Source organism: Primulina eburnea, chromosome 11 (assembly GCF_022965805.1).
Source record: "Primulina eburnea isolate SZY01 chromosome 11, ASM2296580v1, whole genome shotgun sequence".
NCBI classification, from domain to species: Eukaryota; Viridiplantae; Streptophyta; class Magnoliopsida; order Lamiales; family Gesneriaceae; genus Primulina; species Primulina eburnea.
Window position 1 is genome coordinate 5680958 of NC_133111.1, and position 23031 is coordinate 5703988.

The window sequence follows — 23031 nt, forward strand, 5'->3', positions numbered from 1 at the left end:
TATCAAAAGAAAAATCACATTCCTCATGCTGCTAAAAAAACTTCAACACAATGGTTAAAGGATACACGTTATTGATTGATCGAACAACCATATAATATACATCTATAGCATATCAAAAATCACAACTTGTTAATCTAGACATGACAAGTTAAGCATCAACTCAAACGAAATCCTCCCAACTGTATGAATTCTATAGTTCCAATAGCAAGTGTGATCACAACAGTCAACTTGCTTTCTAATATTTCTCATGCTACCTTGAAGAGATGCCACTAAAACGAAAAGGAAAAATCTGCTCTTACCTTCCCTTAGGAATTTTTAATGAGTTCCAGGAGCATGATAGCCTCCTTTAATCTCTTCTCTACACGTTCTCTTGCCACTGAGTGAGGCAAATACCTGCATCGATACAACATTTGTACAATTCTTGAACCAGTACAGAAGGTAAGTACAATTTTTACAAAGAAGATAGTAACAGATAAATGACTTCTAACCCCTTATCATTTCCTGCCTTTCTTGCCAGTACTTCTGCAAGGTTGTTCAACCTTTTTAAATGAGCTGGTAGATTGCGCATAGCATTTAAACCTTTTTCACTACAACATATTCTTTTCAAGAGTTCAGATGCAATGAAATATCCCTCTTCTTTGTTTCTGGTGAGTCAAAAAACAAAAGAATGACATAACTCTAATGTGAGGAATGAACTGGTAAGCTTAAGTCATAAAAATGGGGCAAACCTCAAGAACTCCCAAAAGACTACTTCTACACATCCGTGACTCTCAATCAATATCTCAGTGAGATGTGGATAATGGGCAAGATTTCTGAGAGTTGAAAGAGCATGCTTTAGTACTTCTTGATCTGGTATGCTTCTACTGATGGAACGGATTAGCTTCAGTATAGTGCCAATAGCTCCTGCAGCCACAAGCACCTCACAACATCTCTGGGAATGTTTTGTTGCCACATCTGTAAAATATAACAATTAGAATAGTTTCCTGTCATTAGTCTACATGAAAATCTAGTATGAGCTTGTAAATATTAGTGACAAATTTCTGCTAATGAGTGCTCACCTAGAGTTGCACAGGTATGCAGAATGCCGCTTACACTTCTTATTTTAAGTAGTTCTGAAAGTGCTGCCACAAGTCTGTTTATCAGACGCATGCTATCATCAATATTTGAAGCAGATTTTTGCATTCTGAAGCGCAAGTCTTGTAAATGCCCTTTTGCATTTTTCCGTACAAGGTAACCTTTCCAGTATGACTGCCACATTGAAAAAGTAAGATAATATAAAGGAATCAAGGATGACAAAATTGGCCTGAATCCTTAGCGTATTCCTAACAAGTAATTCCACACATACTAAAACAAATTTGAATCTAAAATCAAGAAAAGTGCCTCGTTTAGTGGCTAGAAAACAATGAATTTATTACTCCAGAGTTCCTCAAACGGAGCAGCAGTCAGTAACTTGAAAATTAATGCAAAGGCATTAAAAATGAGGCTGACAAGTAATCAAAATTTATTCCTCCTCAAATCCAAAGCAGGAGAAAAGAACTATCTTTATGAGAGGTCAACTTCATTAAAGACATCTGTTGTAGTTCTTTGCAACATATCTGTTCTTATGCTAACAATGGAGCTGGCCAGAATCATAACTTGAAACACACATAATCAAGATGCCTATATCAACGCCAAATAACAATCAACAAAGTGAAAGCTTGAGATCATAAGGTTCATTTATTCCTTGTCACAAGGCATTAAAAAAAAACGTGATCATGTACTATGAAACGGACTCACTTGAATCAAAACCACACGCTGCTTCTCTTTCTTAACCATTTCCCTGGCCATCCATCCTCGAAAATGTGATTGGATTATAACTGCTGAATTGGTTTCCTTCTTCGCTCTCAGAATTTCCCGCCAGCATCTTTGCAACTTCTTGATAGATTGCAGAAATATTGTGAAGTTAAGACAGGGGAGGAAGACATTCTTGAATGCACTATGATCACAACAGAGTGCTCCTGAAGTAGGGTACATTCAAGGTAAGTAAAATAGAAACAATAATAATCCCACAAAATAAAATTCACTAAAGCATAACTTACCAAAAAGCCTTTTCCTATCATTCTCGCCCCTCACAAATCGTTGTAAATCTACAGCTGCGTGCTTTTGAGCAATGTATGTCTTGTGAATTCTCATGCAAAGGAAAGCACCTTGGATCCTCTTGGCAGCATCATGAAGGATTAACAACTTCTTTCTCAGTAACCACCCACGACAGTAGCTCTGATCCATATCAACGAATATTTTATTGTTACCACCATGTGCAATGTCAGAACTCAGAAACCAAATCATCGAGGAATATGACTTTACTCACTTGAATGACAACCACATGTTTCTTCTGTGTCTTCGCCATTTTCTTTGCCGTCCATCCTCGAAAATGTGATTGGATAACAATAGCCGACTCTGTTTGTCGCTTGGCTTCCAGAAAAACCCTCCACCATCTTTGCAACTTCACAACTGATAAAAGAAATATTTTGAATTCAAGACCATGGAAGATATACCCTGACGTGTTCAGATAGCAGGACATTCCTGTACATGAAAGGTGAATAGAATTGGCAACAGGAATAGTCTGCAAAATAGTTGGACTTCACGAAGAGATGAGATACCAAGAAGCCTTTTCCTACTATTCTCTCCCCTGACAAATCGCTGAATTTCTGTAGCTGCATGCTTCCGAGTAATGAATGCCTTACGAAGTTTCATGCAACGGAAAGCACGTTGGATACTCCTAGCGGCCATATTTTGGAACAACTTTTTTCTTTGCAACCACCGACGACTGTATCTCTGATCCACATGTTAATAAAATAACATTTTTACAGATGCCACCATGTTTAATGGCAGGAAACCAAGTAATCCAGGAACTTAATTTTCAACTTACTTGAATTACAACCACCTGTTTTTTCTCTCTCTCGGCCATTTGCTTGGCAGTACATGCTCGAAAATGTGACTGTATCACAATGGCTGACTTTGTCATCTGCTTGGTTCTCAGAAAATCCCTCCACCATCTTTGAACCTTCTTAACTGATTGAAGAAACATTTTGATTTCAAAACCATAAATGATATGCTTTGATGCAACTTGATAGCTGCAGGACGCTCCTGTATTGGATATGTAATGCAATGAAGATAAGTAGATATACAAACAAAAACAATCAGAAAAGATAGACTTCACAAAAGGATGACTTACCAAGAAGCCTTTTCCTGCAGACCTCTCCTCTGACAAATTGTTGGATGTCTATGGCAGCATTCTTTTGAGCAAGGAATGCCTTACGAAGTTTCATGCACACAAAAGCACTTTGGATTCTCCTACTAGCATCCTCTAGGAGCTTCTTTTGCTATACACAACCATGTTTATAGTCAAGAAACAATGAATTTAAACTATTAGTCACAAACCTAGTTATACGACTTTTGGCTAGTTACTAATGTTTGCAAGTTACCCAACTTGGCATTTTCTGCAAAGATGGCAAATTTGATTAATATATTCATCATAAGATCATGTAAAATACGAAGGCAGAGCATTTCACTTCTCTGTTTCCTACTTCAAAAAACATATGTGGAATTGACTCTGTTAGCTAGCAATCCAGAAATATGAACCCAAGTGACACTGTCTGGCGAGAAAGTCTCAGAAAATAAAGAAGCAAACCCCAGTTCAAAAACTTGTTAATTCTTTGTGATAGCCTTAAAGGCTGAAGAATATTATGTTCAGTAATATGTATTTTATTTGAATTATCAACGAGCTAATGCAACAAGAAAGAGATGACAAAAACCACTCAAAAGATACCCCAACAATTAGAGAACCACTTACCTGCATCCTAATAATTATATTCTTTTCTCTATTAGCTTTTCTACGAGCCATCCATCCACGGGCATAAGATTGAAGGATAATTGCAGAAGCATTTTCCTTCCTTTGGACATGGAAGTGCCGCCTAAATCTGAAAAATCGGAAACTCCTTTGAATTGTTATTACTCCTTGCTTCTGGTATGCAAAATACTTTCTCATCAACCAACCACGGTAATAACTCTGAATTTTAATTGCAGCATACCGCTCAATTTGATTTTTTTTGCAAAATAAGAATTTTCTCCAAGCATCCTGAATTGTTGTTGCTGCTTTGGTATGCAAACTATTCATCATATTTTTGGAAAGAACAGAAGATTCCCCTTTCTGAGCAACAATTTGAACAAACCTAGACCTCACAGTGTATCCACGAATGTGACTTTGGATAACAGTAGCAGCATCGATGAGATTTGTAGCATAACTTTGCTTACAGGATGTATTTTCAGCATAATCACTCTGAGTGTTCCAGTTTCCCATGGCATGTTGAATAGCAGCCACAAACTTATTCAAGTTGAAGTAATTCCTCTCATCCATTGAGACGACGCGTGCTCCAAACTTTCGGAGATGCTCTCTCCTAGCTGTATGGTAGTTAAACATAAGACAGGGATAAAAGAATAAAAATTCAATGCATAGGCTATGATCAATCAGAAGAAATACACACTAGATAATGATAATCGTTCACTCCTCGCTCGAAGCTCCATCACGGATATATTTTTCTTCAAACACAACAAAGCCAATGCAGCACTTTGCAAGAGAAGAGCTGCTTCCATTATTCTCAAATAATTTTGACGTGCAACAAATCGTCTAAAATGAGCCTGTATTATTGTGGCAGCATTGTCTGAAATAGAACATAAAGCTGGTAATCAAGATAAGCATAATGACTCGAGAAAAATCAGATTTAAAGTACCGTGGAATTGACAAAGGTTCTGGACAGGTTAATTGTAAGAACCGATTTTTCTTCCCATATCATTGTAAGGAAACTTGTAGGATTTGATTTGTTGTACAAAATTATAATAATAAGATATGCACCTTGGGAAATTAATTGTTGGAAATAGTTTTGCCAAGTCAAGAATAATACACCAAGGCATGCATGTTTTCGAATTTTTGGGAGAAGATATTGCAAGATTGAGATATCCTAGAAGATCTAAAGAACTATGCATGATATTTTTTTCGAAATTATACTAGAATATATGCCTAGATATTGTGATGCATGGATGCATGGTAACTTACAAGTAGAAGTGGAAGAAAATCATCAAACTTGTGCACAAAAATTCCATACCCTAGCCACCATATTTTCGAATTTATGAAGGATATTGAGGTCAAGGAATAATCTCACCACTTAGGTAGCTGAATTTTCGAAATATGGCAAGGATTTTGGAGTCAAATATTAGGAGGTTTGACATGAATTTTGGTATGATTTTAGTGCCAAATTTAGCTCCACCCTCCTCCCCTATAAATAGTGCATCAACCCTAGTCATTCCCCACCCCACAATTTCGAAAATCCCCTAGCTGCAATTTTCGAAATTCCAGCAACTCCCCTAGCCAAAATTCTGCTCAAAATCGTCCCAAAGTCGTCCAAGAATTCAAGCCGAAGTGCTGCCCGATCGAAGAACAAGAAGTGATCCAAAAATTCTGTAAGTGGCTTGTTTTTAAAATTTAAATTTCGATTTTATGCATATGAATTTCGGTTTTTGGTTTTAAAGATTCGGTCGATCACCGTCTCCCGTCTATACGATTTTATGAAATTTTGGTACGTTATGTTTGGCACTGTGAGGACTCCCTGAAAACGGGTGGAATTCCAACATATGGCCCTTAACGGTGGATAGAACCGTTTTATGGCCTCGTCCCTTTAGAGGATTAAAACTTAGGGACCGACGTCAGTAAACCGTAAAAGGTGAAAAATCGCAGTGCTGTTATGATATGAGTATGATGTTACGATTATGAAAAGCATGATGTATTTATTTGTTATTTTTGAAAATGTTGTAAAATTGTTATGTTGTGTTCGATATCCCCACTTGCTGAGTATTTCCTAAAATATTCATCCCCCTTACTCTCTCCTCCCAAATAAGTCCGAAAAACAGGTTGAGGATGAAGAGTCTGAACAATTTTGGGTCTGGTGATTCACGAGATTAGTAATAGATTTTATTTCGAATTTTATGATTTAATGAATTGTAAGACGCTTCCGCATTGATCACTATTTCGTTTGGATTTCGTTATCATAAAGACAGTTGTTACGTTTAAGTAATGAATTATAAACTGGTTTGGTTTATACTGTGCTACAAAGGCTTGTTGTTTCGATTGCGTGATTGTTAAACAACGCCGGTGTCAATCCCGAGTTTCGGGGCGTGACACTAATTAACTTGAAAATTATTTGTTTATTAAAAAAACATTTTATAAATTGAATAGAAGATCAAATAGAGTTTGGCATTACAACAAATTTTGCGATGAACCTGAAATTTTTGATTGCGAATTTCTAAAATATTTAAATACAAAAATGTTCGAGCCAGATCAAAAGCCAAGTCACCCAAATAAGGTAAAATATTATAAACAATGTATTTAAAAATACCCAGTCAGTCAAATTTGCAGCAAATGTAGAGGTTTTTGTCACGTGCAACATTTACCTTTTTGAACTCTGTTCATGCTCTTTCTGCCAGCAAAGAAGCATTGTGTAGAAAAAGAAGCTGGCTTTAGATTGCACTTGCCATTCTGTTGAGCCATCTCTTGCCACCATGCCATTATTGCCTTAAAATCTTTCGCTCCATCTGGGTTAATTATGATAGCAAAAGGAGGCAATAAACGAACATAAAAACTTTTATTAGATTACGAAGAAAGCTGAAAAGCTGAATTACACATCAATAAAACAGGCACATTTCCACATCAAAAGTAGAATTCCTACCTCTTATTATATTTATATAAAGAAACAATAGGGGTACAAAGTCACCATTCGAAAATTTGACATGTATTACAAAAGGATGAATCCATCACTTGTGTAATGAAGTACATGAATATTACTTGTATTCTAAAGATCACAAACTGAACCTAATTTTCCAATGTGCATTGGACCTTTACAAGAGATACGATAATCCAATATCTTAGCACCATATTATTGGACAAGATGGCACTTTCCAGTTCATATTATTTGAAAAAACAAGATATGCTGAGAATAACTGCAGCATTCCAATAGATACAGGACTAAAATGCACCTTGTCCATTGTTCCACTCTGTACTTATGCATCTGTCATTTGGACTTTGATGCTGGACGCCCAGCAACTTATGCAAATTAATGTCATCCTAAAATGAAAAAACCAAAATGCAAAATCATTTCCAAAAGTCAAGTGACAACTCTCTGCAAAATAACGTGTTTAGAACAATACCATGTTTCTTTTTACAAGAAATTGAACTGAGAGAAACACCAAGAGGATAATTACGCTTTGTCCATTACATGCACCATTATGTTCGAGTAAGTCACTGACTTGTAAAACCTGCATCCAGCAGTACTATGTCCCATTCATACCTCAAATTAAATGAAAAGCTGCAAAAAGAAACTGTATACAACAGTGAAAGTACTAGAAGAACTAATAGACTGGGTGCCCAACCAGCCAGACACTGGTTATGAAATTTTTCATCCCTTGTATCCCTCTTAACCTTGTCGCTTTCTCTGTTTTTTAGCATTATTCTTGCAACCTACTTTCTGGATTTTGATGTCATACAGAAACCATATATTGTCTCGAATTTAAGACAAATCCTAATATCCTGTTCATATAAATCTTTTAATTGTCCAATGCCAACTAATCAGGGGTAGTTCTATTCGTTGGTGGATAATTTGAACTATTTGTTGAACTCTCAAAATATTCCTTCTCGACCTTGTACATGACATCAAATTTCTAATTATTTTGATGCAACGTTACAAGGCTTTATTTCTATGAATTCAAGTTTGCATTTGTAGACATTAATGTGCCACGGTGTTGAGCACAAGATGTGACAATAAGCAAAAAAAAAGTGACATTTAACTCATGGTTAATAACTTAATATTACCTCGGGAAAGTTTCCAAGCAAGGATGTTAATTTTTGAGAAAGTATGAAGTTGTGCACCGCATCTGTATATTCAATTTCTGACATAATCGAAACTTCTACTTTGGTTCCATCAATGTCCTGTAAGACCGCAACAGAAGACGAATAAATTAATGCAATATTTGTGCAAAGAAACTTGGATCAGTGGTAAAAATGACCACCTTAGAGGAACACGAACGACTATGTTGTTTGCGAAAGTAAAAATCAAGCAAGCACCACATTGCCTTTCCGTCCAACAAGGAAGATTGATTTTCTACTTTCAACCCATAAGTTTCACAAATTGCCTGTAAGCGGGAAAAAACAACTTTTTATGTAACTTTAACAAATTAAATCGCTGTCAAATAAAACCTATACAGAACTGTTGTGTAATCTATTCCCGTGAATAATTTTAAATCAATTTTCTCTTTAATTTGTTGATGACAACACTTAAATTGGATGTTTAGAAGATGACAATCAATCCATAAAGAGTATCAAATCATATAAAACCAAACACCTGAATCCAAGTAAGGAGCAAGTCCAAGAGTGTCCGGGTGCTTGAATTTTCCTATAAAATGGCATAGAAAAAGTTACCAACAAATTACTTATTTTCAATTATATAGATGAAAAGTAGAAAAAATCTAAAATAAATTATAAGTAACAAAGAAGATTGATAAGTGCAAGTTTTGCACGTAAATTACCAATGGGAATGGCATGAAAGTTTGCTAATATCAAGCGTATTTACGTGATTGGTAGTTGTTTAAGTCGTTTGTAGGAATCAAGCATGAGCGCATAACTTGCAACCAACGAGGAAGTCCAGGACAGAAGCAGAAGCGCAGCTGTGCGGAAGCCCGCAGCCCAAAATAGAAGCTAGCATGCGGCTGCGCACAAGATGACGAACCCGCGAACCCAGGAGACACGCAAAAAAATAGAACCGTGCAAGTGGTCGCACAGAAGTTTGCGCGGGGCAGACCTTTACGGCCTTTTTCATGGGCTCTAGGAACTTATATCGTTTTTCCTCCATGAACTAATTTATTTGATCTAGAGGACGACGTAGCATTGTCTGTCGAAGTGGGATGTAAATTAGGGTAAAACCAATTCCCTTAATTAAGGGATTTGGTTAGTTGTCAACATAGTTGTCAAAAGCGCGAGGCGCAAAAAAGCGCTCAAGTGTCTTGGGGCTTCAAGCGCAAAGCGCAAAGCGAAGCGCACGCTTTACGGAAAAAAGCGCAACAAACAAATTATCATCCAAAAATTCAAAATAAAATAAAAAGTCTTTGAAAATGTGATACATGAAATATCAAATGTCATTATAATCGTCATCTTCATCTTTCAAATCTACGTCACGCCACAATAAACAAAATATTATCAAAAAAATCAATTGGTGTGTTTGACATGTTTAACATGTTTAAATTCTGAAATATAAAAAATAATTCATCTATTATATTATTAAAAATAAAAAACACAATTTGTAATTTTAAACAAAAAAAATCCTAAAATTAGGGTTTAGTGGTTTACTAATTGGGTAGCAAATGAGAAGTGGCGGCAGGGTCGGCGGCGGCGGCGGCGGCGGCGGAGCAGTGGCGACAAGGCAGAGGCAGAAGAGATTCACGCACAAATGCAAAGGCAGTAGACTTGGCAGAGGCAGAAGCACTAAACGACAAATATTTTAATATACATGGGCTGGGCTTTCATTTGGAGCTGGACTTGGGCTTGGAAAGAACTAAAATAACACATATGGGCTGAAGCGCCTAGCGATATCGCTCAGAAATCCAGGCGAAGCGCACTAAAGCGTGGGCTTCATTAACCTGCTGCGCTTCGGGACAATCCGAAGCGCAAGTAGGCCGCCTCGCGTCGCCTCGCGCTTAAGCGAGCGAGGCGAGCGCTTTTCACAACTATGGTTGTCAATATGCAGATTTTTAAGGATTAGTTAGTTAGTTTCTTTTTTCTTGTGATTCTAGTATATTCTGTAAATCTCTATTTATGTAACCTTGTACTGACCTATTCATAAATTGAAGGAAGAAATTATTCCTGAATTATTTTTCCACATGGTATCAGAGCCCTAGGACATTATTCTGGGTTCGTTCCGCACATTCCAGCCTTCATTGCTGTCCAGTTTTTTCGAGCCTTCATTGCTGTCTTTTTCTTTTCTATTTCCCTATCCTTCACCATGTCAATCTCTGAAACTACCATCTCCAGCAGTCCGTCTCTCCCTGATGATACCACTGTTGTCCAAAAGACCGGTGACCTGCAGAATATTCGGGCCTCCAATCGACTCAACGGGAAAAATTATCTCAAGTGGTCCCAATTCATTCGTACATATCTCAAAGGCAAAGGAAGAATCAGCCATCTTATTGGAACGGGACCACCGAGGGAGGATCCAAAGTTTGACGCTTGGGATGAAGAGGACTCATTGATCATGTCCTGGTTATGGGACTATATGGATCCCATGATCAGTGACACATGTATGTTCTTCTCCACAGCGAAGGAAACTTGGGACTATATCCGCCGCACCTACTCAAAGGTCAAGGATGCTGCTCAGGTGTATGAGATAAAGACTAAAACTGCAGCCCTCAAACAAGGTACCAAATCTGTCATTGAGTATGCTTCTCTGCTGCAAAACCTATTGCAAGAACTTGACTATTACCGAGTCTTTGAGATGAAATGCCCGGAGGATGCTGTAGTCTGTACTATTGAAGAACTTTATTGAGAGAGACCGAATATATGATTTTTTGGCCGGATTAAACCCTGAATTTGATCAAGTAAGAATTCAGGTCCTTGGCCGAGAGGACACACCGTCCCTAGAAGAGACGATCTCACTGATTCGCTCAGAAGAAAGTCGCAGGGGTATCATGCTTGAGCCACAGCACATGGATGGATCAGCACTTGCAACAAAAGGAGAGGTCCTAGAGACAAATAAGGCGGCTGATATGCAAAGACCATATCCAAGCAGAGAAAATCAGTGGAAGGGGAACAAAGACAACCTATGGTGTACTCATTGCAAGAAACCAAGACACACAAGGGAAAATTGTTGGAAGCTACATGGCAAACCACCAAGCAAAGAATGGGGAGCCCGAGTAGGAAAGCCGAGACCTCAAGCGCACATGGCTGAGGATCAAACCAGGGATGAAAACTCAGCAGCAGAGGGGCTTAACCGAGAGGAGATTGAGAAGCTAAAAAACTTGCTGGGGTCCCTAGAGAAGCCCTCTGGTACATGTTCTCTAGCCCTCTCAGGTAATGATTCATTCTCTTTTTCTGTAAATGCCTTAGGAACCCTAATTGCCAACTCTTGGATAATAGACTCTGGTGCTACTGACCATATGACACCCATATCTCAGGCTTTTCACTCTTATACACCATGCCCAAGTAACAGGAAAATTGTAGTGGCCAACGGCTCTGTGGCTACAGTGGCAGGCTTTGGAGATATACATATCTCCCCTATGCTTAGCCTAAAAAATGTACTTCATGTGCCAAAACTGTCCAGCAGCCTTGTCTCCATCCATAAACTCACTCTTGATCTTAAATGCCATGTGACGTTTTTCCCTTCCTATGGTGTTTTTCAGGACCTAGCTTCGGGGAGGAAGATTGGACTTGCTAAGGAAAGGGGGGGCCTTTACTACCTTGAGTCTTCACCACAAGCCAGGAGCAATTTGTCCTTGTTTAGTTCATCCAATAAAAATACCATTTGGCTACACCATTTGCGCCTTGGTCATCCTTCCTTTAGGACTCTAAAAGTTATGTTTCCTTATTTATTCCAAGGATTAGATATTTCGGAATTTCATTGTGACACATGTGAATTGGCAAAACATACTCGAGTATCTTTTCCTATCAGTAATAAAAGAAGTTATTCTCCTTTCCATTTAATTCATAGTGAAGTATGGGGTCCCTCTCGGATACCTAACATTTCTGGGGCCCGTTGGTTTGTCTCTTTGATTGATGATTGCACTCGTGTCACATGGATATTTCTCCTTAAACATAAATCTGAAGTTAGCACTATTATACCAAATTTCCATGCGATGATTCAAAATCAATTTGGAGTAAAAATAAAAGGGTTTAGGACAGACAATGCCACAGATTACTTCAACCAATTCCTATCACCCTATTTCCTGTCACATGGCATTATCCATGACTCATCGTGTGTTCAAACACCTCAACAAAATGGGGTGGCTGAAAGAAAAAATGGACACTTGTTAAACACTAACCGAGCCCTACTTCTTCATGGAAACGTTCCTAAAACCTATTGGGGAGAAGCTGTCCTTACAGCCATACACATGATTAATAGACTTTCTTCACGGGTACTCGACAACAAGAGTCCAGTGGAGTGCCTTAACAGCTTCTATCCTCACTTTAGAACCTCAAACAACCTCACCCCTAGGGTATTTGGGTGCACTGCCTTTGTTCATGTCCATAACACCCAAAGAGATAAGTTGGATCCCCGAGCCATCAAATGTATGTTCCTCGGTTACTCAACCACTCAAAAGGGGTATAAGTGCTATAATCCTTCTTCCAGAAAATCGTACATCTCTATAGATGTTACCTTCAGTGAAAATAAATCATTCTTCTCCAAGTCCTCTCTTCAGGGGGAGAGTCCACTAGAAGATAGTCCTTGGGAATGCTTTGAACCGATCCACACTCTTGATCTCCCTCCTCTACCAACCGAGCCTTATCCTACTCCTACTGAGTCCGAGCCTTCTAACCCCACAAATGTGTCATCTTCCCACAAGTTTCCTAGGTTCTCTCAGGTGTACTCAAAGAGGAAGACTGCCCTGGAACAGACTCAAGTCCAAGCTTCCAATCCAGACTCCAGAAATGAGACCACGGTAAGTCCCGAACACCCTTCTCGTATTCAACAGATTGAAACACCAACCATTGGCCCAACAAATGACCTAGACCTTCCTATTGCCATCAGAAAAGATACTTGGGAATGCACTAAACGACCACTATACCCATTATCTCACTATGTTTCCCTTAAAAACCTATCGCCAGCCCACAAAAAATTCATTGTCAGTTTAAACACCATTGCAATCCCTACTACTGTGCTTTTATCAAAGGTAGACAGATAATGGATTGTTGCCTAGTTGTTAATGAAGTGGTCGAAGAATACCGTAAGAAGAAAAAAAAGGGTGGGTGTTTAAGGTTGATTTGGAAAAGGCGTACGACAATGTTGATTTGAGATTTCTTGATTTGGTCTTCGAGAAAAAAAGATTCGGAGCAAGATGGAGAAGGTGGATTAGAGGGTGCGTGTCAAACATATCGTTCTCGATTTTTATTAACGGAAAGCCAAGGGGGAAATTTAGAGGGGAACGAGGACTTCGTCAAGGAGATCCTTTGTCCCCTTTTCTCTTCAACTTGGTCATTGATGCTTTGGGAAGGATGGTTGATAAGGCTAAGATTTTGAATGAGGTAAGAGGTTTGGTGGTTGGCAGGGGTAATGTGGAAGTCTCGCATATTCAATTTGCTGATGATACATTGTTTTTAGTACAAACGGAAGAACATGTCAGGAAGATAGTGGAAATAATCAGTCTATTTGGGCTGAAATCGGGATTAAAGATCAACTTTCACAAGAGCGTGGTGTTGGGGATTAGTTGTGAGGAAGAGGAAGTGCTTTGTTTGGCCGAGAGGATTGGGTGCAAAAAAGATGACTGGCCGATTAAGTATCTTGGGTTACCTTTGGGAGGGAAACCGATGTCTCTAAATTTTTGGGAACCCGTCATCACTAAGATGTCAAGAAAACTATCAAGCTGGAAGAAATCGTACTTATCAAGAGGTGGACGGCTGACCATGATAAAAGCTGTGCTAGGCGCAATGCCTTCTTATTACATGTCCCTGTTTCGAGTGCCAACAAAAGTATCTAAAATAATGGAAAAACTTATGAGAGATTTCTTGTGGGATGGACCGGAGAGGGACAAGAGTTGTCACGTTGTGGGTTGGGAAATGGTTTGCAGACCAAAGGATAGGGGTGGGCTTGGATTGGGGAAGATTGGTTTGAGAAACAAAGCGTTGCTGGGGAAATGGTGGTGGCGAGGATTTGAGGAAAAGGAGCAGTTGTGGAAGAACGTTATTAAAAGCATTTATGGCCTTCAAAAGAACGGATGGGATTTGGGATTGGCCAGGAACACGACTTCTCATAGCCCTTGGAAATTTATTTCTCGTTCTTTCCCGGCAATTCATCTGTTGAGTGGGTTGGTGGTGAGAGGGGGTAATTTCATTAGGTTTTGGGAGGATGTTTGGGTGGGAGAGGGACCTTGTTTCAAATTTCGTGACCCTTCTTTGTTTTCGATTTGCACCGTTATCAATAAGCCAATCTGTAATTTTTTTGAGGTTGTCGAGTCGGGTGACACTCGCAATTTTCGTTGGGACGTGCGCTTTAGGAGACACCTTAATGACAGAGAGGTGGGGGAGTTTGAAAATTTATTGGGTGTCATTCACTCGGTTACTATCGAGCTGGGTTCGGAGGATAGGAGGCTGTGGTTGGGTGATTCTTCGGGTCTGTTCTCCGTCAGTTCTTTTTACGAGTCATTCTTTCCTTTCCATACATTTCCTGTCTTTAACCCATCTCGCCATATTTGGAAAGTTCCTATCCCACAAAAGATTCAAATATTCTCGTGGATTGTCGCTCTGGGAAAGCTACAGACCTCTGATTCAGTGCAAAGAAGATGGCCATCATGTGCTTTACGGCCTCAGTGGTGCTGCTTATGTCACAATCACGAAGAGGATCAAGATCATCTACTGGTGCATTGTTCTTTCTCAAGAAGCATTTGGATTAAGGTCCTACAAGAGCTGAGATTAGTTTGGATTTTTCCGAAGAGGGCCAAAGACATGTTTATCATACATCCGGGATTTCGCAGGGGTGCTATCGTTAATACTTTCTGGTATACGGTTGTCCATTACACTTTTTGGAGCATATGGCTCGAGAGAAACAACAGAATTTTCAATGACTCGTCAAACTCAGAGGACAAAGTGTGGGAATTGCTGAAATACAGGGTGGCACAGTCAATTAGAAATTTCAAAGAACTAGGTCATTTAGCTATTTCGGATGTAGTTAGGGATTGGAATTTTGTAACGTTTTGATTTTTCAGACGCACTATCTTTATTTTGGCGGAAAACTCTTTCGCTTGCTTTGTAATGAACTATTCTAATCCAATAAATTATATGTTTCCTATCAAAAAAAAAGAATGCTTTCCTCCATGGTGACTTAGATGAAGAAATCTACATGCACATCCCACCGGGTTTTGATGGAGAACCAAGCAATATAAGGTGTGCAAATTAAAGAAGGCTCTTTATGGGTTAAAACAATCTCCAAGGGCATGGTTCGGTAGGTTTGCAAACTTTATGAAGAAGTCTGGATACAAACAAAGCAAAGGTGATCACACCCTCTTCATTAAACACTCCTCTGCAGGGGGAGTAACGGCTCTTCTAGTCTATGTCGACGACATCATAGTAACCGGGAATGATGAAGAAGAAAAGCTCGAATTTAAGAGAAGATTGGGAAAGGAGTTTGAGATAAAAGAACTGGGCAAGTTGAAGTACTTTCTCGGCATTGAGGTGGCTTCATCTCTCAACAAAAATACATTACAGACCTACTTACCAAGACATGAAAGGCTGGGTGTAAACCGGCCTCTACTCCAATGGATCCGAATCACAAATTGGGAGAAGATAAAGAGGAACCAGCAGTTGATAAGAGGATGTACCAGAGGTTAGTTGGTAGACTCATATACCTAGCTCACACTCGGCCAGATATAGCCTACTCAGTCAGTGTGATTAGCCAATTCATGCATGATCCAAGAGAGTCACATCTTCAAGCTGCAAATAGGGTACTTCATTATTTGAAAGGGAACCCAGGGAAAGGGATTCTGTTCAAAAAGAACGAGAGGCTTACTGTAGAAGCCTACACCGACGCTGACTATGCAGGATCCCTCGTAGATAGAAGGTCTACTTCGGGGTATTGTACGTTTCTAGGTGGCAACCTAGTAACATGGAGGAGCAAGAAGCAGAATGTGGTGGCCAGGTCCTCAGCCGAAGCAGAATTCAGGGCGATTGCTCAAGGGCTATGCGAACTACTATGGCTAAAGATTATTTTGGATGATCTACGGGTCAAGGTAGAAGATCCCATGAAACTCTACAGCGAGAACAAGTCCACAATCAACATTGCACATAATCCTATACAACACGATAGGACAAAGCATATTGAGATTGTCAGACACTTCATCAAAGAGAAATTGGAGAGAAAACTAGTGTGTATGTCCTATGTTCCAACCGGGTGCTAGTTGGCTGATGTTCTGACTAAGGGACTAAGCAGTCCAAACTTTCATGGGCTCATATCCAAGCTGGGAATGAAAGACATCTATTCCTCAGCTTGAGGGGGAGTGTCGAAGTGGGATGTAAATTAGGGTAAAACCAATTCCCTTGATTAAGGGATTTGGTTAGTTGTCAATATGCAGATTTTTAGGGATTAGTTAGTTAGTTTCCTTTTTCTTGTGATTCTAGTATATTCTGTAAATCCCTATTTATGTAACCTTGTACTGACCTATTCATCAATTGAAGGAAGAAATTATTCCTGAATTATTTTTCCACATTGTCTAATATATATTTATGAATTGTTGATTTACGTATGCGAATTTCTTCTTGGTTTATTTATATTTTCAAGATTTTGTCGAATTACTTGATCACTAATTGTAGTGTCATATTTATTTGAGATTTATCACGCGGGAGAGAGGATTTGAATAGGACCATAGGAAAATATATCGTTGGTTTTTATAGAGTTCGGAAGGCCTATAACTCCATCTAACCCATTAAAAGAATTACTATGCTATTGAAATCATCTATTGTTGGATTTTGAATAGGGATATTGAAATTGACATTCTATAATTAATTATTATGCTTCACTCGGGAAAAGGAATAGAAATATTTGAGAATTCTTGAGTAGTAAACGAATCGAATTTAGGAATATAGATTTCAATTATAATTTACTATAACTCCATCGAACACATTAAAAGAACTACTATGCTATTGAAATCATTTACTGTTTAATTTTTAATACAGATATTGAAATCGACATTAGATAATTAATTAATATGCTTCATTTGGGAAAAGGAGTAGAAATATTTGAGAATTCTTGAGTAGTAAATTATAGTGAAGACCAAGTGAAATAGATTTAAATTATAATTTAGTAGAGTGAAAAACAAGTGAAATCGCACGTCTAGATTTTTATTTTCAGTGATTTTAAATCACTTGTATGCCTCAATACATTTTAGTCTATAATTACCAATCAACACTCGATTAAATTTTCTAAATAAAGTACAATTTTAATTGTAGTAATTAATATATTATTAAATGGTACTGTCAGTGGGAACGATATTTGTGCTTAACCTTGTACTAAAACTTGACATTATACACTTGTGCTTAGCAAAATAGTGCAACAAAGATATGTAATGTTTCATTCTATCTAATAATAGGCAGTAAGCATACCATAAAAACTCCTCGAATATTTGAAATTTCTTCTAGTAAAAGCTTCCGGTTGATTAAGAGAGGCAACTGTGGATAACACACATGTTAAATTAGTTGCTTACTGCATTCAGCAGATCACCTTAATTGCAATTGAACCTTCAATGACGTGCAGAAAAAAAAAACTTCCTGCAATTATTTCTAATGATATTTTTATGAAATTAGGACACCAAACACAAGAAATGTATGGATCTAAGAAAAATTGCAACCTACCTGTAAGTGAACAAACATGTTCCATAACAAGGAAATTGTAAGCTCCTTCTCTCCATTAACAACATCCTCTCCAATTATCTCAATTCCTTCCTCATCAAGCAATGGTACCGCAGCCTGATTCAAATATTCTAGCGCAACACCACAATTAACCAGATTTTTCTTCGGAGTATCGGAGGGAACTAACATTTTCTATTCAACAAAAAGTAAGAAATCCACGGTTACCTTCATTATATGCTGAAAAACATGAACCAAGAAAATAATGAATTTAATATACATCAAACCATGAGAATTGAAGGATCGTGTTTTAGAAGCTCAATGGCTCTACAGAGTCGGACCCCATCTCGGAGATCTTCAAATAAGTCGGTGATTTTGAAATCATACTCAACCAAAGGACTCTGCAACGTGATGAAAATAACTGCAACGTCAAGCTAGTGAAAACTAAATTGCATCTATTTAAGAAGAAAATAAAGTGTAATTTTATTTTAATCTAATAAAAGTTCGGATAATATCAGATAAAATTTTGTACAAAATAAGAAAAACATGACCAGTGAAGTTGCTTACTTGCTGATACAATAGTTTATACCCAACAATCACAAGATGCGCTAGAAGATTTCCTTCCCCATGCATCACATCAGAAGATAAGAATTCTAATTTTTAGGCCAAAAAAACAAAAATGACGAAGAGAAAAAGGTCAGCCATCAAACTAGTAGTAACAACAATTACCACATTAGAGAAGTACTGGCATAAATACGGCCTCTTACCGGTAATTAATTGGCGGCTTGATTTAATATTGGATTTTGAGGAAAATAATAGTGGTGATCCACCATCTAGTCCATCAATACCATATTTAAGGGGAAGGCTGGTGTGAGATTTGGCTCTATCAACTATGATGGCAAGCAACAAAATTCTCTTCAATATGATATTTCCTAACTTTTCATAATATCCTGGCCTGTATAACCCCTCGACCTGCTTGTTATAAGCATAAGTTTTTGCTAGACCAGTGTGAGAGAAGAATTGCTTTTCAACTACCATTCTCAAAAATGCAATTTCTTGGTCAGAACTGACATCACCACTTGGAAACAAGGAGTCTCCACCCCATATAACGTATAACCCTATCCGAAGCCATACCGGGTTATAACACATAAGAATTTTGATGGCTTTTTCCTTCATCCCTACATCACTTACTATGGGACAATTTGCCCTCATCTTTAACCTTCCATCATCAATAATCTGAAAAGGATAAATGATGGAAAATGTAAGATAGCCGGCCATTATGGGACTGGGGAAGACGTTGAGATGAAACAGTGAGCAAAAAACATAATACAACTTCAACCAAAATTCGCTCAAATCAAGAATCAAAATTGGCGGATTTGATTTTACACTTGTGCAGAAAGATCTCTACATGCAAATGTTTCTCATTCCAAACCTCAAAAAACCACAGCACTCTTTGTGGATATTTCATCTTCCATCACTGAAGATTATGCGTTGAGTGCCATCACAGATAGATAATTACATCCAATGACATATTATCGGATTGAGCATAAAGAGAAATGGCATGATAACCATGTAATGTATATCATATGTAAATAAAATCTATAATATATTATCGGCATCGCTGAGGTATAGAATAATACAAATTTTTGAACTAGATATAAGAATCGACAGTTCTAAATTGGAGCTTCAGTAGTAAACTATTCTTAAATAAAAGCTATTTATAAATATACAATTCAACAATGAAAACCAAGTGTTATGGTCACTCATTACACAGAGTGTAACTTTCCTTAAACTAACAAAGACCTTCCATTATATGACAGTTCTTAGAAAATAAACTTGTTACTCTGTCCAACTACAATTTAGAACGCATATTAAATTAAAATACCATTTAAGAACATCAACAATCACTTTGGGAAAAGCAAAATCAAACCTTTGTTACTTGAGACATAGCGACAGAGATCTCTTTGCAACTAGCCAAACTCAGATACATCCTCATTCTAATCTTCAGATCCTCAAAACTACATATCTCCTGCAGTGAATCCTTCAGTCCAGATAGCATTGAATATGAAACTCCTTCCCCATCTGCGCTCCCCCCACCTCTCCACAACAATCTCTGCCTCTTCGGGCCTCGCCATGGTCCATCAACTCCCACTTCATGTGATGGCCCGATTTCCCTCTTCCCATTATTCACCAGAGAGTCCTTCGTGACACCAACTTGACAGCAAATGGAAGCATCAAATTCTCCAGTAAACTTGGCCGTATCACATCCACAAGATATAGGGTTCTTAAACAAAAAATTGAGCCACACGGTTAGTGATTTGGAGAAGGTTCGAAGTGAATTTTCTTTCTCCATTTGAACCTTTCGAGCAGACTTGAGCTGCTCAACTTCAACAGCCTTAAGTTTACGTGCGGCCTTCGATTTCAAAGCCGAGGTTTTAAAGCAGCGCCTGGAAGAGGATAACGGGGTGTTCCTCGAAGCGGTGTAGTAGTTGGATTGCTGGGAGGAGGGTGTAGACGGGAATTTAGGGATTCTCGGTGGATTCTTGGGGGTTCTGAAATTGGACAAGTCTTTGAAGACTGAAGTTGGAGGGTTCCGCAATGGCGAAGAATCTGCTGCATTTGGTTTCCGATTTCGCGACTCCATTTTCGTGGAGCTCTGGTTTGATGGGTAAAGTTCCGTTTTGGGGAAAGGGAAAAAGGGGTTTCGATTCTTCGTGTTTCGAATTTGAATTTAAATGGCAACGGGATGGCGGTTAGCTGGATCGAGTATGTGAAATTACAGAAATGTCAACTTCGGATGGAAAACCCGAGGGGTGAATCATAATTCAAATAAATTTTTTACTCTTTCCTTCTCCAAATTGTTTTTCCATTTCTACGTTTCCTTTTTGTATAATTATCACTTTTGATTTACTTTGTCAAAAACTTGTGTGAGCCGGTCTCACAGGTCGTATTTTATGAGACAAATCTCTTATTTGAGTCATCTATGAAAAAGTATTACTTTTTATGCTGAATATCAGCAGGGTTGACACATATCACAGATAAAAAAGAAACGTAAGACCGTCTCACAAGATTCGTGGATCCAAACATGGAACTTGGCCAATAAATGGTCAATTCATCAAGATTTAGTAAAACAAAGCTGAAGCAACCAGCCTGCAAGTTTTGTTTCTTCAACAATCTCCTTGTCAATCAAGAAACTTGGCACAAGTTAATAATCCTTAATTGAATCGAGTTTCTTTGTTCGTCTACCATCATCATGCCATCGAGTTTTGTCTTACAAGTACAAATGGATCACAAAACTTCACTAAATATCTATACAAAGGCTAAAGAAATATTCACAGATAAGCCTCACTAACCTAACATCTGCATAAGCAATAATCCCAACCCCGATCAAGAAGGCTTTTTAATTCATTTCGCCAACGTTTGTCAAGTACCTCCCCATAAGCTCCATACACATGAAGTAATCCAGGTTTTTGACCATTTTTCTTTTTATGGCATGGATATAGCATGGCCATCGGAACAAAAATTGTTAGGTACGATGTAATTTAATGACAGATAAAGTGGTAGGTGACTGCAGAGTATTTGATGGACTAATTACACAATTGCCTTCAGTGGAATTAATACACAACTGCATTCTGAAGAATTAGTGTGGATGCGCATTCGTGTTGCGCGGGTGCGCGCCGTTAATTTGAACTCGAATGCTTGGTCGCTCGATACGATACCATTAAATGCTTTTTTGAAATCCTTTATTATGTTGAATAGGCTTGATGCTTCATCTTGAATCATCGTCAAGTTTGTTCATTCGAGACAACAAAGTTTCTGTAAATTCTTTTCAAATATTCATACGAGATGTCTAGCCAGATTCACATAAGTAGCTATTAATCTTGACTTTTTTACATCAATGTCCTTTCTGAAAATTTGTACACTATAGGTAGTGATCGTGAACTTCTGACAATTTATAGATTGTTTGCACGGAAAACTTTATTCAATAATTCATTTTTGTAACTCTGAGTAGTTTAACCAGCAGCGAAGTCAGGATTCATAAGTACATAGGACTGGCTCGCTATCTTGTCTTAGAAAGTAATAGGTTCATTTAAAATCGAACTGAATTTTCTAAAATCGAATTAACCCAACTTATTTTTCGACAATCCAAACCCATCGAACTTTACTATGAAAATCTAACAAATCAAATCGAAACAACCGATTATTTCGGTCAGTAACACCATTAACCGAAATTCTAGAATTTTTTTAAAAAATAATCATGTGTTTAAATTTAAAAAAAATGCAATATGAAAATCGGATTAAATAAATTTAAATTTTATTTATTAAAAAATATTTTTAAATATAGTACTATTTTTTTACTAAATTTTATTAAAAAAATTCATATTTATATCTTTATAAACTTTATTATAAAATTTAATGATATTAATTTTATTTATAAAAGTTTAATTTGTGAGGTTAACTGTAGTTTTATATTAAAAATTGAAATCGAACCGAACTAACCTATATTTTAAAAAATTTAAACCGAACATCCGAATAAACCAAAGGTAAAAACAAACGTTTGTCGGTATACCAAAAGTTATAGCTGATAGTAATGGTGCAACTCAAATATTTTAAATCGCACAACAGCCCAAGATTGGTACGAGAGTACATTCAATCATCGAGGTGGAATATCCAGCTTTACCTATAAAGAGGATAATATTATTCAAATGTTCATGGTATGATCCGACGCCCAGGATTGGTACGAGAGTACATTCAAACTACAAGTTAGTTGAAGTCAATGCAAATAGAAGATTCAATAAATTTGAACCTTTCATTTTTGCGGTACAAGCGGGTCAAGAATTCTACGCTATATATCCAACGACAAGAAGAGGACCTAGTGAATGGATAGCAATTTGTAGAATGAAAGCTCGATCAACCATAGAAATGCCAACTTCCCTCATGCCTGAGACCAACGATGCCTTTCAGAATGAGGAAACAGGGGAACATTCACTTGATTCACAAGTTCAAACTACATCACAGTTACTTGTAGATGTAAACGTTACTTATGAGGAATTAGATGATGAAAAGATGTCTACCGATGATGAGATTGATGTAGTAATAGAGTCAGACCATGATAACTTGGAAATTAATGACGATTATGATGAAGATTATGACGAAGATTGAATTGTATGATTGAGAACTATGATATTTTTATTTTACTTTTATTTCTTGTCTAACAACTTTCATATTAAAAGGCCATGATGTATTTTTTTATCTGATTGAGTAATATTTCAAAATTGTTTGTGTTAAGATTTTATATTTCAGACAGCATCATGGTTGACATTGCAAAAGAAGAAGTTGGAGATCTTATTGAGCTAAGAGTAGTGGGTAATAAGTAGGTTTTTTTTAAGAAGTAATAAGTATTTTATTAT

The 23031-nt window shown here is 37.7% G+C and overlaps 1 protein-coding gene across 2 annotated transcripts; it reads right to left on the reverse strand.

Moving 5' to 3' along the window:
• On the reverse strand, nt 1-20389 carry LOC140804365 (uncharacterized). Of its 2 annotated transcripts, none has more exons than XM_073160337.1 (24): nt 19551-20389; nt 18388-18856; nt 18188-18273; nt 17908-18021; nt 17627-17815; nt 17378-17443; nt 8427-8477; nt 8095-8217; nt 7898-8014; nt 7237-7344; nt 7066-7153; nt 6484-6624; nt 4524-4700; nt 3833-4440; nt 3215-3362; nt 2909-3126; nt 2640-2814; nt 2348-2490; nt 2079-2256; nt 1777-1997; nt 1059-1248; nt 729-954; nt 489-644; nt 1-393 (listed from the first exon to the last, which is right to left on the reverse strand). In XM_073160337.1, the coding sequence occupies exons 1-24, from the start codon at nt 20262-20264 to the stop codon at nt 306-308; spliced, it is 4794 nt and encodes a 1597-aa protein (XP_073016438.1). In that variant the 5' UTR covers nt 20265-20389; the 3' UTR covers nt 1-305. The 2 variants fall into 2 exon arrangements, with proteins under 2 accessions (XP_073016438.1, XP_073016437.1); XM_073160336.1 differs by having other exon boundaries at nt 2348-2562; nt 19551-20388.
• Nucleotides 20390-23031: the final 2642 nt, after the last annotated feature.